Below are 17,198 nucleotides of genomic sequence, written 5' to 3'. Positions count from 1 at the left end.
TGACGTTAAGTCCAGTCATGACCAACTGGGGGTTGGTGCTCATCTCCATTTCTAAGCCGAAGAGCCGGCGTTGTCCATAGACACCTCCAAGGTCATGTGGCCGGCATGACTGCATGGAGCGCCGTTAAAATAATGTTTATTTTATTGTATGTATGTTATGCAGCATCGAACTGATGCCTTTTTGTAAGGCCTCTCTGAGTCCCCTGTGGGGGGAGAAGGGTGGGATATAAATATGGCAAATAAATAAATAATATCCTATTGTCTGATGTTTATTTTCTTGTGGCTGATAATCTTTACTTTTTCATACAAAAATATTGACTAACTGATGAAAGTAGTAATTGTGCTTTGGATTTTTTCAGATTTCTTTCTACATTCCTATGCACAAAAAATTCATTTTTATATGTTTTGCATAGCTTGTAATTTTAAAAGAACACTGAGAGGAGTGTGGTTTTTGAAAGGAAAGTTGCCTTGGTTTTCTGGGCTTTAATTACCTCTGTGCTCTCTCCACTCCTCTTTATTAGTCTGCTTCCCCCTCTCCATTGGCACCAGCTGATCGCTGAGTACATTCTGATTTTAATTTTGAAAATGTGTATGTCGCAATATATATGTATATACTGTTTATGAGGCCCCTAGAACTACGAGAAATGCTAAAAAAAAAATACCGTATTTTTCGCTTTATAAGACGCACTTTTTCCCTCCAAAATAGAGGGAAAAAGTCAGTGCGTCTTATAAACGCAATCTGCGTCCAGCAAGGGAGAATGGGGCGATCTGTGCCGTCCGCGTGTGCGAACGGCACAGATCGCCCCATTCTCCCTTCCTGCATGCAGATCGCCAGATCTTCCTGGCGATCTGCGTCTTATCATCAGGTGCGTCCTATAAAGCGAAAAATATGGTAGTTAATAACTCATTTCCCTTTGTTGGGGGAAAAGGATCTATAGATTTTTAGCAAGACCTTGTTAACCAATTCCATAAATAATTCCATAAAAGTTAAATGTGGAAACGTGGACAGTCAACTGTACTATTGTTTTTACTCTAGTAAGTATTTCTTAAACTCTTGCCTTTACAGGGACATGGCTGAAAAGCAGTTTAGGCATCATAGAACGAGATGGAGGCGAGATGACGTGGACATACATTGCACCACAGCTGGGATACTGGGTTGCAGCTATGTCACCTACACATCCAGGTGAAATAAAATTACCTTACTTTCTCTAAAAAGAAATGCAAAACATGTTGAGTGAAATCAAGTGTGTAAATGGAAAGCCATGTGCTCAGTGAACCTTTCTCTTCGCTATCTTGAGCTAGTATTTAAGTGGCCACCACCGGGCTCTTATTGACAGGGGTGCTTCCCCGGATTCAGGTAATAAGACACAGGATGGTACACATCTGGGGATCTGGAAAAGGGTTCTCAAGAACTATGTTTGCTGTTGGTCTATTTTTAATGTTAAGCCACCAATCCAGATGCTAGAAGCATACAGCAGCTGGGAAGCTATCTTAGCGTTAAAGACGTTTGTTACCGAAGGTAGGAACTGCCCCCCTTTAGTAGCGGTGAAACTTAAAATGGCTAAACTGCTTACTCTAGCTTTGAGGGTAATAGAAGCAATATGAGTAGACCAGGCTATTCTGTGGTGAAGAAAAAGCCCCAGATGACCTATTCTAGAATATACCCACCAATGGCATGGGGAATTTTTTTTTCAAATACCAGAACTTTAAATTTCATGTTGAGTTTAGGTCATTCTGGGCATAGTAATTCAGGAATTTCCTTAGTAAATAATTTAGACCTGCCCTGGAGCATGAGATGATCACAGCATCATCTGCATAAAACAGTAAGGGGATTCTTCTAGTTCCAAGCTTGGGCAAGTGTCCATTGGAGTCCAAAAGTGTTTCCTCCATGTCATTTATGAATATGTTGAATAGGGTGGGGGGAAGCATGCATCCTTGACGTACACCTCTCTGGACATGGATATCTCACCAGAAAGCCAAATAAAACATTGAAAGACAAGACTTCTAGGCCTTATCAAGGCCCTTTACAGGGACAGCAAACTCCTCTTTGCTATGTATTTTTCATATTTCCCTGTACACACCTGAAAATGTCTAAGGAGTCATATAAACATAATGGAATTAAATTACCCACCACTGATAAGCACTGTTCCATGCAGGTAGCATAATAAGGTAGGCATGTTCAGATGTATTTTTACCTGGGAAAAAATAATTTGCATGAAGTTGTAAAGACGTGGGGAATATAAGGACACAAAAAGAGGTAAAGGCCCGTAGGTTGTACTTTCTTCACCCTTGTGTTTGAAAACAATTGGAAGACTCTGAATTGTTTTTCTTAACTACTTGAACATCTTCTCTTTCAGGTCCCATTGTAACCCAGGATATAACCACCTACCACACCGTGTTCCTTTTGGCAATTCTAGGAGGAATGACTCTTATCCTTCTTGTTTTGCTATGCCTCCTTTTATACTACTGCAGGTAGAGTGCTTTTGATGTTTAATGTTGGGATCCTAATGAAAGGGGACTGAAAATTAAATTCAGAAAGAAAATGCCCCAGTGCTTCCTTTCTTCTGAAAGTTTGGCATAATTCTAATTATTAAAATCTGACAGAGGCAAAAAGTACCATTATAGTCAAGAAGAAGGACATCTTTAGTTTTTGTTTCATGAGCAGTACCTTTAGATATCCTGTTGTATCATATGAGCTTATGAAAAGCCATATGTCAAAAGAGAACCCAGTTTCTCTTTTAACATATGAAACCCTGTTAAGAATTGTTTCACTTATTTTAGTCCAGTGCTACTAAAAGCAGTGATGGCCCATCAATCATTGGCTACTAATCTGCTGTGAATTTGCAAGAAAGGGAAAATATAGTTGGTGGGTACTGATTGAGTCCTTCCATTGGAGACCTTGAGAAGCACTATTTTAAAGTGCACTTTGGGACATAGAAAAATAGTGCAAATACTAAGAAATCACATGCTACCTATAGTGGATATTTATTTTAGTAACATTGTTAAATCAGAAAATGAAAAGGTAAAGGAAGAATAGGGTAATCTCACATTAATATTATAGATATCTTTGTTACAAGTTACATTGTGATGAAAAGGAAGAGTTCTAAAATAGAAGCTGTCAGTAATCACACCTGAGAATGTAAATACTTTTATTCTGTGTTGCTGAAGACTTTCATGGCCGGTATCACTGGGTTGCTGTGAGTTTTCTGGGCTGTATGGCCATGTTCCAGAAACTTACTTTCTTGACGTGGGTGATGTCAGGAGAAAAAGCTTTTGCAACATGGCCATACAGCCCGGAAAACTCACAGCAATCCTACTTTTATTTTGACAGGACTAATAAAACCTCCCATTTCTTCAGTTCAGTGTGTGATCCAGTTATAGAGACCTTTGTTGTAAGTCATGACCACAAAAAACATGGGCTATTTTTATTTTCCAATTCTGTTCCAAATAATTTCTCTGGGGCAAAAGAAATCTCTCACTCACGCTTGAGGTTGAACTATTGAGTTTAATTTAAATTTAATAGTTTTAATGTTTACGCAGGCAACCTAGAGTCTTCACTTTTTTGGGTCTGCTTTGTCTGCTTTTCCCAGTGTGTTTTAATAGAACATTCTACAATGGAAAAATTAACTCTTCTGCGTTTATTGAGACTGTGTTGAATGAACTGTTCTTCTTGTGCCTATGACAGTTTAGAGCAGTGGTTCTCAACCTGTGAGTCCCCAGGTGTTTTGGCTTACAACTCCCAGAAATTCCAGCCAGTTTACCAGCTGTTAGGATTTCTGGGAGTTGAAGCCAAAACATCTGAGGACCCATAGGTTGAGAATCACTGGTTTAGAGTATCTGGAAGAAAGAATAGCTGACAATGGAGAGGCACCCCCTCTGTTAGGAACTAGATATATGCTACAACACACAGTTGCAGATTGCACTTAACACTATTTTTTCTTTCTTTATCATTTTTTCCAATGGTAGGAGAAAATGCTTGAAACCACGTCAACACCATAAGAAGCTTCAGCTGCCTTCAGCCCTTAATGGGACCAAGAAAGATCAGTCAACCTCCATGTCCCACCTCAACTTAATATTTTCACGACGAGAGTCAGAATATCCGGGGGGGCTCTCTAGCAACAGACACGCAGAGTCTGCAGGCCACAAAGAGTTGATGGGGGCCGTCCACATGGAGAAGGGCTGCTTGGGAGGAGAAGCGGATATGTGTACCCCCATGCTTAAGCATGCGTACAGTACCTCACAGGAGTTTAGTTCCCGGGAAGAATTGCTTTCCCATAAGGAGAAGGACCAAAGCCGGATGTCTCTAGAGAACATGGCCTCTAGTGATACTTTGCGAAAAGACTACCTGAAATCAATGGATACTTTCCCTATAAACCCAAGGAAATCCATGGAAACGTCTGAAGGATACGGCTCCCCCGATAAAGAAGACCATAGGAGAAGTTACAATGCAATGTTGACTCGGCCTTTATTTGAAAAGCCAGAGCAAGCATCTATGAATCACATTTCTACAGGAAGTAAATACAATCTTCAAGAGCAACTGTACCCCATCCCTTCAGCGCCTGAAACAGAACTGTTAGACTGCAGACCCTCTGAATGTATGATGTCTCGCTCAGTTGACCATCTTGAACGGCCCACTTCTTTCCCTCGACCAGGTCAGCTGATCTGCTGTAATTCTGTGGATCAGGTCAATGACAGTGTTTACAGAAAAGTATTGCCTACCCTAGTTATTCCAGGGCATTACATGAAGCTTCCTGGGGAGCATCCTTATGTTAGCCAGCCTTTGGTCGACCAGCAAATCGATATCGAGAGGCTCCAGGCTGAATTGTCGAACCCTCATTCCCAGCTTTTTCCACATTCCCAGCCACAGATGCAGCCTCAGCAGCTGGCTGCCCAAGCAATATCTCAGCAGCATTTGCAAGAAGCTGGGGCAAGCGAGTGGAGCACCCAGAACGTTGCCATGTCCGAATCGGTATCCATTCCGGCTTCGCTCAACGATGCCTCTTTGGCACAAATGAATAGCGAAGTGCAGCTTCTTACCGAGAAAGCTCTAATGGAGTTAGGAGGAGGCAAGCCTTTACCTCACCCTCGGGCATGGTTTGTTTCTCTTGATGGCCGCTCCAACGCTCACGTTAGACATTCGTACATCGATCTTCAAAGAGCCGGGAGGAACGGCAGCAACGATGCCAGTTTGGATTCGGGGGTTGACATGAATGAGCCAAAATCTGCCCGAAAAGGGAGAGCAGACCATTTGTCTCTGCAGCCGGGTCATCCGCAAGCACAGGTACATCCCCCGAAAGAGCAGAAAGTCCCAGACAGCACAGCTTACACGCAGCTTGTGTATTTGGACGACATGGACCAAAGTGGCAGCGAATGTGGAACGGCAGTTTGCAGCCCAGAGGACAGCACTCTAAGGTGTCTGTTGGACGTTGGGAGCAGAAGAACAGGAGGCCAGTTGCCCAGCCTGGAAGAAGAAACCCTAAAAAGAACTGTTGAAAGTTCACCGGAGCCTTTAACAAGCCCAGAACACAGAATGACCATCCATGATGAAGGCGAAGAGGAAGAGGACGACGACGATGACGACGATGAGGATGACCAAGGAGAAGATAAAAAGAGTCCCTGGCAAAAGCGAGAGGAAAGGCCCCTCATGACTTTCAACTTAAAGTGAACTACAATTGATCTTTTCTTCTTTCCCCCCCCTTCTCCCAGTGGAATATAAAATTGCCAAATATTTTTTCGGTGGATGTTCCCAGTTTGTCAGTAGATGAGGGCAGAAAAAAAGAGCAGATGAAAACTGAACCACAGGAAGAACAATACACTTTAAGAATTACTGAGTAGCCAGTTAGTCTGAAAATCTATATGAGGAAAGTGCAAGAGAAGCGTGTGACTATAATTCCATTTACTTGACATCAGCCATCAAAGACATTTGGACGTATCGGCATGCGGTATGGCAGATTTTGACCTCAGACGTCCCTGGAAAGGGATCTTTGTGAAGCATTGTTAGATTTTCTTAATTGTATCATGATGATGATGCTACTGAAGAGGTATCTTTACTTAGAGTTTTGACACTTGATGTCTACAGATATGCATTATCTCAAAGAAAGGCTATGCATTGCTGCTTTTTAGTAATCGCGTTTGTTTGTTTAAACTACGCTTTTCTTACTTATTTACAAGGTAGTTGTAAAACATTGTATGTCTCTTTCTTGTCCGCCTGCTCAGCAATGGAGTTTTATCTACATGAAGCCTGAGCAGTGTTTGTTGGTATTTGAAGAGCCTTTTTATGAAACCAAACTGAATTTTAAATCAGCTGCGATTCCTCCAGTTTTGGCCTCCCCCCTGACTCCAAGTGCCTTTTTTACAGGAACAATGAACAACCCCTTCTTTTTGCTAGCGCCTTGAATTTTCAGATTTTTTTAACAAAAAAATTCTGGAGCTCTGTCTTTCCTTTAAACTGCATGCCATCAAGTGTCTGTGCTGAATGAATTCCTCATTTCACTACAGTGTATTCTCTCGTTATGGTGTGTACTGTGGGTTCTGTTTAGCAAAGATAGACTAGAGGACATCATTGGAAAAACCCAAAGTAGAAAGAAGATAGTTTTACCGACTGTATATATGGTGTATATAGGCTCGAGTGACATGGACTGTGGACCAAGCAAGTGGACTGAATGTGTTTTAGAAATGTCGGGCAAAGTTATTACGTACTATCCAAAAGTGCCAGATACACTTCTGTGCTTTCTCTTCATAAAGCTGCTTGGTTATCCAAAAATTATAATTGAGAAAATAAAACTTTATAAAAAGTGAGGATTTTTAATTCCTCTTTGTAGTCACAGCATTATCATTTCATAGGCACAAGAATGCGAGCTGTACAAAGTGATAACAATTAAGGTTGGTTTGCCTGAATCCTAGTATAGTCAGCCTTCCACATTTGCTGGGTTTAGGGCCACAGGACCTCCATGAAAGTGAAACACCGTGGATAAATAAATTGCTATTCTGCTTTGGTTAGACTTCACCTGGAGTACCACGTTCAGTCCTGGGCATCAGTTTTAAATGTATTTATTTATTTATTTGCAGTATTTATATTCCGCCTGTCTTACCACAAAGGGGACTCAGGGCGGCTCACAGAACATACATGTGCGGCAAACATTCAGTGCCATTTATACACTGACAAGACAGACAATTGTACATAGAATTGTACATAGAGATATGTAGGCTTTTCCCATCTTCGGCATCTTGGAGGCTTGTGCGGTTCCGGCCACCGGGGGGGGGGGGGCTGTCACTCCATCTCCCTGCTTTGTTCATAAACTTCCTCCTTGATCGAATCAGTAGCATTTTTCTGTCATTTCCTTTGTGGGTTCCTTAAAATACCTCCCCGCTTTTAAGCGGTGCATATTTATTCACATTTTGCTTTCAAACTGCAAGGTAGGTGGGAGCTGGGCTAAAGGCCAGGAGCTCACCCTGACCAGGGCTTTGAACTGTCAACCTTTTGATTGGCAAGATTTACTGCATCTGCTGATTTAACCTGCTATGCTAAATCTCAGCCCCTTCAAGAAGGATATTGACAAATGGAGAATGTTTTTAAAAAGTGTGATTGAAATGATCAGAGGTTTAGAAACCAAACTCGATGAGGAGCAGCTGAAGGAGCTGGTTATGTTCAGCTTGGATAAAAGAAAGCTGAGATGGGACATGATAGCCATGTTTAAATATCTGAAAAGATGTCACATTGAGGAGAGGCAATCTTGTTTTCTGTTGCTCTGGATACTAGGACACAGAGCAATATATTCAAATTGCAGGGGGGGAATTATCTGAGGGAGGCAGGGGAGTGAGAGGAAAACAACAGGGTAAAACCCTACACAAGCTTTGATGTGACAAAGGCACTCTTATAAACAGACTTATACATTTAGGAACTGGAAATAGGCTGTTTCAACAGAGAATAATGTCTAGATTAAGGGAAGTGGTTCCTTTTAAAATTTTGCCATACTAAGTGATACTGACATTTTGAAACTTTCTGGTGTAAAAAAGTGCATGGATCAAAATGTTTTATATTCCTCTGAATGCATTTTTTAAAAAATGTGAATGGCTCCTGACAAGTCGGCAGAGGAGGAGAAAACGGGTTTATTCCTATCACATAGTGGTGAACTCCAGCACAAGTTTGTATATATGTATGTATGTATTTGCAAAGGCCTTTATGGAATCTTTTCCTTCACAGTTGGAGATGAGGAAGTGAAATTTGAGATGATTCAAAGATAAGATACTTCAAGCCAATACATTTCAGTGACCTACAACATATTGTTAACAGCTATCAAGGCAACTCTGAATTACAGTAACTCTTTGAATGAGAGACCTCCAAGTCACCCCATCCTCAACAGCCCTGCTCAGGTCTTGCAAACTCAGGACCATGGCTTCCTTGGTTGAATCTATCTATCTGAAATGTAGTTTTCCTGTTCCCCCACTGCCTTTTCCCTATTTGCCAAGCATTGTTGCCTTTTTGAGTGATTCATGACTTCTCAGGATACATCTGAAGTATGACAGTCTCAGTTTCTTCTCTATTTTCTGCTAGTAGTATGGTGTCATCAGGGTATCTTAAATTGTTGATATTCTTTCCTCCAATTTTCACACCTCCTTCCTCCGAGTCTCATCCTGCTTGACATATGATATGTTCCGCGTAATGTTAAACAGCTAGGGTGATAAAAGTACACACTGTACTTGAATGTTATGAGAAAAAAAAGATTGCTCCAAAAAAGCCGCCTCTGACTTTCCAATCATTCTGAAAATGTCCAGGGTCTAATTGTATTTTAACACACAAAAATTAATCTCTGTTATTCTCCTAAACCCACTTGAATGGCATACTGTTATAAATGTTGTCTTATCCATGTGTATAACAACACTTCTTGGAGCATGTACCATTAATTCAGCTAGACACCACTTTTACTACCATGGCTCAATGCTATGGAATCAAAGGAGTTGAAGTTTTATAAGGTCTTTAATGTTCTCTGCCCAAGAGTGCTGGTGCCTTGCCATAGTACAAATGCCATGCTTGAGCCATGGCAGTTAAAGTGGTGTTAAACTGCATTAATTCTACAATGTAGATGCACCCTCAGTCTAAGATGAAGGCAGTGGCAAAGCTCATGCCACATTGGTTTTAGATAGTGGCACTGATATTGAATCTAGACCACAGTAATGTGAAAATCCTGCCTGACAAGGAATGCTAGCGGTTAAATTCCCAGATTGGAATTAACTCACCAAAGGCAGATGAAGACATAAGACAGGCAGACCTGTGGACTCATGCCCAAGAGACAAGTCTCTCTACATGTGCTCCTATAAAGAGCTAAATAGAGTCTGTTTCAGTTTGAATCCTCCCTCCCTGGCCCAGGATTGGCTCAGCCTTCGATGGTGCAGCTAGAAATCTCCCAGCCAGGCTGCGGCTAGGCCAAGCATGGACAAACTTCGTCCCTCCAGGTGTTTTGAACTTCTACTCCCACAATTCCTAACAGCCGGTATATGGATATGATAGGATTAGGAAGTCTAGGCCTAGGAGAACAGTGGAGGACCTGGTCAGGAGGAAGCTTGACTTGACAAACTAGTTTTGCGAGCATATGAATGTCTTTCACCCTGGTAGACAAAAGGCACACAAATTTAACATGGAAAGGGGTCCTTGTTGCTATTAGTCCTTTTGCAAGTTGGCCAAGAATTAACCCCTTTTCTAGCATTCTGGAGCCCCGGTGGCGAAGTGTATTAAAGCACTGAGCTGCTGAACTTGCTAACCGAAAGGTCACAGGTTCAAATCCTGGGAGCGGAGTGAGTGCCCGCTGTTAGCTCCAGCTTCTGCCAACCTAGCAGTTCGAAAACATGCAAATGTGAGTAGATCAAAAGGTACCGCTCCGGTGGGAAGATAACGGCGCTCCATGCAGTCATGCCAGCCACATGACCTTGGAGGTGTCTACGGACAACGCCGGCTCTTTGGCTTAGAAATGGAGATGAGCACCAAATCCCAGAGTCGATGACAACTGGACTTAACATCCGGGGAAACCTTTACCTTTACCTATATCATTCCAGCCTAGTGTCCTACACAAAACTATATGTTCCCTAATTATAAACTATACAGTAGAGTCTCACTTATCCAACATAAACGGGCAGGCAGAATGTTGGATAAGCGAATATGTTGGATAATAAGGAGGTATTAAGTAAAAGCCTATTAAACATCAAATTAGGTTATGATTTTACAAATGAAGCACCAAAACATCATGTTAGACAACAAATTTGGCAGAAAAAGTAGTTCAATACGCAGTAATGCTATGTAGTAATTACTGTATTTATGAATTTAGCACCAAAATATCACGATATATTGAAAACATTGACTACAAAAATGCGTTGGATAATCCAGAACGTTGGATAAGCGAGTGTTGGATAAGTGAGACTCTACTGTATTATATTGGTGGGGGAGGGGTTAGTGGTGTTCGATAACAGCACTATAAGGCAAGGTCAACTTCAAGGCATATAACATACTCCAGTTTGAAGGGGACTCACTGACAAGGTGGTACATACATCAATTTTGCTAATTGATGTAGACATCATACTCCTATTTATGCAGGCCAAAATCCCATTGGCTTTTTTTGCCATTGCATCACATTGATTCATGTTTAGCTAGGAATGGACAAACTCTTTCCTTTCCCAATTGGATCAGGTAAAAGCAAACTGCAACTGCCTTTCCTGGATTGTGTTTTCTTCTTCCTTACTAACTTGCCACATTGGCTTGGATGTGTCCCAGTTTTCGCAGGTGAATTGTTGGAGGATATGTAACACTTAAACACTACACAAATCACAGCTTTGCTTCTCCTTTCTTTCCTGGCTTCATAGCCGGAGAGTCCCTTGACTGTTTTGCAGTTGTCTTTTTGGCCTAGATGGTAGCACTAGTAGCGCTGTTTGCAATTAACTGGGTCGCTAACCCATTTGAAAGTAACTCTTGGCAATAACTCTCAGTTACCCACCAAGGACCAGGTTACTGCTCAGTAAATGGTGGCACCTGTTCCATTTCGCTCTCCTGTCGTTCATTTCTGGCAGTTTTTATTATTGCAAGCAAAGGTGATTAGCAAGCAAAATGTAATTACTGTATACAAATGGGGCACTTTTCACAAATAAAACCATCTCCCTAAACAAAGCAATTGTGCTAATTTAAAAATTTCAATTTGTGAGAGAAGAGAATATAGACTCGGAGAAATATGCAAGCATTTGTGATTAAATGATAACCTAGTGGTTTTGTTGAAGGTGTGCGAGAGAAAAAGAGTTGATGATGGGGATCAGGGTAAAGAGAGACAAGGCGATTTAATTTAATTTACTATGGTTGGAATTCAGCAAGAGACTTGCATTTCTGGAAATAGAACTGAGTAATTTCACAATTTCAGTATACACTTAGGGGCTGCTGTGATGTTACAATAGGCATGGGCAAACTTTGGTCCTCTAGGTGTTTTGGACTTCAACTCCCACAATTCCTAACAGCCTATCGGCTGTTAGGAATTGTGGGAGTTGAAGTCCAAAACACCTAGAGGACCAAAGTTTGCCCATGTCTGTGTTACAATATATAGGAGCCTGTTGTGCATCTCACTCTGAGCCTAGAATTACATTGCAATCATGATGCAGCAGCGAAGAAAGCCAATGCGATTCTAGCCTGCATCAATAGGAATATAGCATCTGGATGGAGGAAAGCAATAGTCCCAATCTATTCTGTATTGATCAGATCTCAGTTGGAATACTGTATCCAGTTTTGGGCACCAGAATTCAAGAAAAGTAGTGACAAGCTGGAATGTATCCAAAGGAGTGACCAAAATGATCAAAGGTTTGGAAGCCAAGCCCTATTGAGTAATGAGCTGGGTATGTTTAGCCTGGAGAAGAGAAGGCTGATGGGACATGATAGCCATGTTTAAATATCTGAAAGGATGTCACGTTGAGGAGAGGGCAAAGTTGCTTTTTTGCTGCTCAAAAGACTAGGATACATAGCAACAGATTCAAACTGCACGAAGTTTGCACCTAAACGTTAGGAAGAACTTTCTGACAAAGTTGTTTTGACAGTGGAATAAGCTGCCTTGGAAGGTGGTGGAGTCTCCTTCTCTAGAGGTTTTTAAGCAGATACTGAATGGTCACCTGTCAGGAGTGCTTTGTGTGTTCCTGCATGGCAGGAGATTGGGCTGGATGACCTTTGTAGTCTCTTCGAACCCTGATTTTATGATTCAACGGCAGCAAGTGACTAATGCACCACAGTTCCAATGTGCAATGGGCACCAATGTGTATCAGAGCATCAAGTAGGAAAGCCAGAGTGCTATAAGAGTTTATGGCCATGTATATGGCCATGTTCTAGAAGTATTCTCTCCTAACTTTTTGCCCACATCTATCTGAGGATGGGAGGCATCCTCAGAGGTAGTAGGGTCTGTTGGGGTTTATATATCTATGGAATGTTCAAGGCGGGAGGAAGAACTTGTCTGTTTGAGGCAAGTGCGAATGTTGCAATTGACCACCTTGATTAGCATTGAATGGCCTTGCAGCTTCAAAGCCTGGCTGCTTCCTGCCTGGGGAAATCCTTTGCTGGTAGGTGTTAACTGGCCTTGATTGTTTCTTGTCTGGAATTCATGTCTGGAACACAGAGAAGCCATTGAAATCCACAAGCATGTGGGCAATTTCAGCCGAAAGGAGGAAACCTGAAAATGAAACAAAATCTGGCTACCAGTATTAAAAACTCTAAAATCAGGACAGTAAATAAAGAACAACACTCAGAAGACAAGGGGATTCCAGACAAGAAGCAATCAGGGCCAGTTAACACCTCCCAATAAAGGATTCCCCAGGCAGGTTTAGCATTTAATGGCTTTGAAGCTGCAAAGCTATTAAATGCTAATCAAGGTGATCAATTGCAACATTCACTCTTGCCTAAAAAAAGAGTTCTTTCTCCCACCCTAAAAATTCCACAGATATATAAACCCCACTTGCCTAGTTTCCAACAGACCTCACAACCTCTGAGGGTGCCTGCCATAGATGTGGGCAAAATCTTAGGAGAGAATGCTCCTGGAACATGGTCATATAGGTTGGAAAACTCACAGCAACACAGTGATTCCGACCATGAAAGCCTTTGACAACACATTGCTACAAGAGTGTCGAATGTGTTTTAGAAATGCCCAGTGCTCATTTAGGAGCATCGCTCCTCATTGGTAGTATTTGATGTGCATTAGAAACACCCAATGCACACCAGAACACTCTTGCTGGTGTCCAGATCTGCACGTTAGCAATTTGCTAACAGGGTTTCATTTGTTAGCATAAGAATTATAAACAGTGATGCAGAATCTTGGTGCATGTTTGTTGAAGCCACCCAGCAAGAAACACATATTTTCTTGGCAGTTTGCAAAAATACAGATTGAATGAAATGAAGTTACTATCAGTTCAACAATCAAGTATTGCCAACTTTGGCTGATAGATTAGTTAATAGTTCTAGGCAGGATTCTTTTCTACCCCAGCAAGAAGCCCCTAAATGATTTTCAGAGGTCTTTCAACCAAACATTAGTCAGGCCCAGCTCTACCTGGCTTTCAAATGAAATAGGATTGGTTGTGTTCCAGGAAAAATCATGTTGTCTACAAAATATAATGTGATCTGCTGCCTATATACGCCAAGGCAAAACTGACAGATAATATAAATGTATAGGAAATCATAAACCAGATACTGAGAGTCCATATATCAACATAATATTTTAAATGTTGGGATAAACATGTCTGCTGCAAAGACTATTAAGGGAGTGCCATGTGAGTCTGTCTCTGAGGCTATTCTACAACCAAGGTGCCACTACTAAGAAGACCCTTTCCTTATTAGATATTGACTCTGCGAGGGGGACTTGAAGCAGAAATTAAGGTTAAAGAAGTTAAAACAGCAAGATACTTGGGGAAAATAACAACTCTTGCTTAGCCATTACATTTCAAGTAACCTGGTATCTTGTAATTTGGAGGCTTAAAAGTTAAAGACCATGAGAGATATCTTGCTCTTTCAATTAAAAGACAATAGGGAAAGGGGTTGCTACTTGCCATTCTCTTCCAGCACCATTAAAAATTTAATCAAGTCTATTTTAATACTTTCCACCACTACTTAATGGCCAGTCATTAAATAATGAGTTATAAAATATTAGGTTATTTTTAGTATGATAGGACCAAAAATAGATAAAATTGGTTGCTGGAGGTGAGAAAGCAGACTTATTAAAACAAGTAAGGTTTAATGGCATGAACTTGCTCCGTGGCTGCAATAGCTTTAAGCCTTATTGTTAATGACTTTCCACCTTCCTCCAAGGAGGAACTCTGCGAATCTGATACACAGAATGCAAGTTTCTAAGGATAAGGAGAACAACATCCTGAACAAAGTTGAAAAAATGAACTGATTATTTTTGTTTACTTATGGGATCAAAATTAAGCATCCAAAAGTCAAGGCTGGCATCCTATTCAATAGTTAAAAGAGATCATAAACCAAACTTAAGATCTCTTATTTAGAGGGCTCACATTTATGGATGTTAGCGATCAAACATGAACCCCAAATCCCACCTTTTCAGACAGGCAAAGCTCCAACCAGTTTGTGAAGAATGGCAGATCAATGCCTTGGGAAATGATGTCCAAAGTGTCTGGAGACTCTAGAGATTCCTAGGAAGGTGTTGTCTCATGTAAAAAAAAATCATGGTTTTTTTTTATTTGCAGTTTTCCCACTTTCTCGAGAGTACCAGCTGGAGAAAAAACAACAGTAAAAATCTCATTTACAATACAAAATGGATGACATTCCTTGTATCCAAATGCTATTCCCAACTAGTGTACATTCACTGAATCAATGGGTAAACCAACACTGATATGAGTTCCGTTGATGTAACAGGTTGACTCTAGTTGGAACTAAAACTGGATTTAAGCTTTAATATAATACCTTTATTATTGGAAAAGAGAATTAGTTATGAACAGTTCTATGTAGACTGACAAATGATCTAACCTGGGATGTATGGTACTTTGCTATGTTCATGCAGTTGGATAGATAGGCCCGGGCTGTGGCACAAGCTGGTGAGCAGCCAGCTGCAGCCAGCTGAGACCAATCACTCTGACCAAGAGGTCATGAGTTCGAGGCCAGCTTGGAGCCTGCGTTTGTCTTTGTTTTTGTTCTATGTCAAGGCATTAAATGTTTGCCTTATATGTGTAATGTGATCCGCCCTGAGTCCCCTTCGGGGTGAGAAGGGTGGAATATAAATGCTGTAAATAAATAAATAGATACCTACATAAAAAACTCCAACCATCAGCCAAGTCAAAAAGAAGTACAATTAAAGCCATGGCATACTGTGCAAACAGAATCTGCGAACCCCACCTTCTCCAAGGTGAACGGAATCACCTAAACTGGGATCTACAGGCCAATGGAGACTCCACCACAGACACCAGAAGAGCTGCAAGACAAAGAACAAACCACAAGAATAAAGATAAGGTTCCACCCAGAGGAAAGGTGTTCTTACCATACATCAAGGGAACTACTGACCGCATTCGAAAGCTGATGAAGAAACACAACCTACGAACTATCTAAAGACCCACTAAGAAAATCCAACAAATGCTACCTTCAGCAAAGGACAAGAGAGATTCTCTCACTTCTGCAGCTGTGGATAAGTCTACATAGGGCCCATCATATGCAGCATAGCCCAAATATGAATCAAGGAACATGAAAGGCACGGCAGACTAACTCAACCACAGAAGTCAGCCAGAGCAGAGTACTTAATGAACTTGATGGACACAGCATATTACTTGAGAACATAGAAAGGCTGGATCATTCTAACAACCACCATGTCAGACCACACAGAGAAGCCATTGAAATCCATAAGCATGTGGGCAATTTCAACAAAAGAAGGAAACCATGCAAATCAACAAAATCTGGCTACCAGTATTTTAAAAACTCGAAAATCAGGACAGTAAATAAAGAACACTCAAAAACAGGTGAATTCCAGACAAGAAACAATCAGGGCCAGCTAACACCTTGCAACAAAGGATTCTCCCAGGTAGTGAGCAGCCAGACCTTGAAGCTGAAAGGCCATTGAATGCTAATCAAGATTATAATTCAACAGAGCAGGTATGGGCAAACTTGGGCCCTGCCTCCAGGTGTTTTGGACTTCAACTCCCACAATTCCTAACAGCCTACCGGCTGTTAGGAATTGTGGGAGTTGAAGTCCAAAACACCTGGAGGCAGGGCCCAAGTTTGCCCATGCCTCCTCCAGCCACAGCAGTTCATGAACTCTGCAATTCAGCGTAGGCGCAGCCTGGGCGCCGGCCTGCAGGGGGCGCGCCTCCTTGTCTGGCGGCGGCGGGCCTGCTTGCCTGCGCTCCCGCCGCCTCTCGCCCGCCGGCCTCCCATAGGCTGCGGCTCCGCTCCTCCTCCTCCCGCGCCTGCCTGCCTGCCTGCCTGCCTCCCCTCCTTCCCCCGTGATGGCGGAGGACAGCGAGTCTGCCGCCAGCCAGCAGAGCCTCGAGCTGGACGACCAGGACACCTGCGGCATCGACGGCGACAATGAGGAGGAGACGGAGCACTCCAAGGGGTAGGCGAGGCCGGGCGAGGCATGGCAAAGGGGAGGAGGAAGAGCAGCAGCAGCAGCGCCCACCCAAGACCCTGCGGCAGCGCTGGCCCAGGAGGAGGAGGAGGAGGAGGAGGAGGTCTCTCTGCCCCCGTCCTCCCAGGCCACGCTTTTGTGCAGCCGCTCCCCTCTTCTCTGTGTCTGGGAGAGGGATGGTCAGCCAAGAGGGAGCCCTGGCAAAAGGCCTTCCTTTTTTTTACCTTTTCCCCTCCCTTCTTAGCCCTGGGATTTGCCCTTCTTGGACCCATCCTGGGGAGTGGGAGGTGGCCTTGCCCCCCCCTCCCATTCATTAGCCTCCCTTTGCTTCCAATCATTAGGCTCCCTTGCCCAATTCCCATTAGCCTCCCTTGCCCCCTCCCATTAGGATTATTTACCCCCCTCCCATTTATCCTTGCCTCCCACCAGGCTCCCTTCCCCCTATAATTAAAGTTATTTATCTCCTCCCCATTAGGTTCCTTCGCTCCCCAATAAGCTCCCTTACCCCCACCCATTTATTACCCCCTTCATTAAGATTATTCCCCCCCCCTCACTTGCCACCTTCCCATCAGCCTCACTTACCCCCCGCCCATTTACCCTTACCACCAACCCATTTGCCTCACT

The 17,198-nt window shown here is 42.5% G+C and overlaps 2 protein-coding genes across 6 annotated transcripts in view; both read left to right on the top strand.

The window, feature by feature from the left end:
• fam171a1 (family with sequence similarity 171 member A1) overlaps window positions 1–6,808 on the top strand; it is a 96,649-nt gene extending 89,841 nt beyond the window's left edge. For all 3 annotated transcript variants that reach the window (XM_062958226.1, XM_062958225.1, XM_062958227.1), the window contains 3 exons: window positions 1,067–1,183; window positions 2,358–2,472; window positions 3,967–6,808. In XM_062958226.1, coding sequence (XP_062814296.1) covers window positions 1,067–1,183; window positions 2,358–2,472; window positions 3,967–5,665 — 1,931 coding nt within the window. In that variant the 3' untranslated portion in view covers window positions 5,666–6,808. The remainder of the gene's footprint in view (window positions 1–1,066; window positions 1,184–2,357; window positions 2,473–3,966) is intronic.
• A 9,536-nt stretch (window positions 6,809–16,344) lies between these two features.
• nmt2 (N-myristoyltransferase 2) overlaps window positions 16,345–17,198 on the top strand; it is a 43,807-nt gene continuing 42,953 nt past the window's right edge. The window contains exon 1 of one of the 3 annotated variants that reach the window (XR_009999685.1): window positions 16,345–16,562. Coding sequence is in view for 2 of the 3 variants with exons in the window: in XM_062957407.1 (XP_062813477.1) it covers window positions 16,453–16,562 (110 nt within the window). In the remaining variant the exon portion in view is untranslated. The remainder of the gene's footprint in view (window positions 16,563–17,198) is intronic. The other 2 variants (XM_062957407.1, XM_062957408.1) reach the window with 2 other exon arrangements.

Source organism: Anolis carolinensis, chromosome 6 (genome assembly GCF_035594765.1).
Source record: "Anolis carolinensis isolate JA03-04 chromosome 6, rAnoCar3.1.pri, whole genome shotgun sequence".
Taxonomy (NCBI): domain Eukaryota; kingdom Metazoa; phylum Chordata; class Lepidosauria; order Squamata; family Dactyloidae; genus Anolis; species Anolis carolinensis.
The sequence above is the reverse complement of the archived record's forward strand: the minus strand, read 5'-3'. Positions and strand labels throughout refer to the sequence as shown.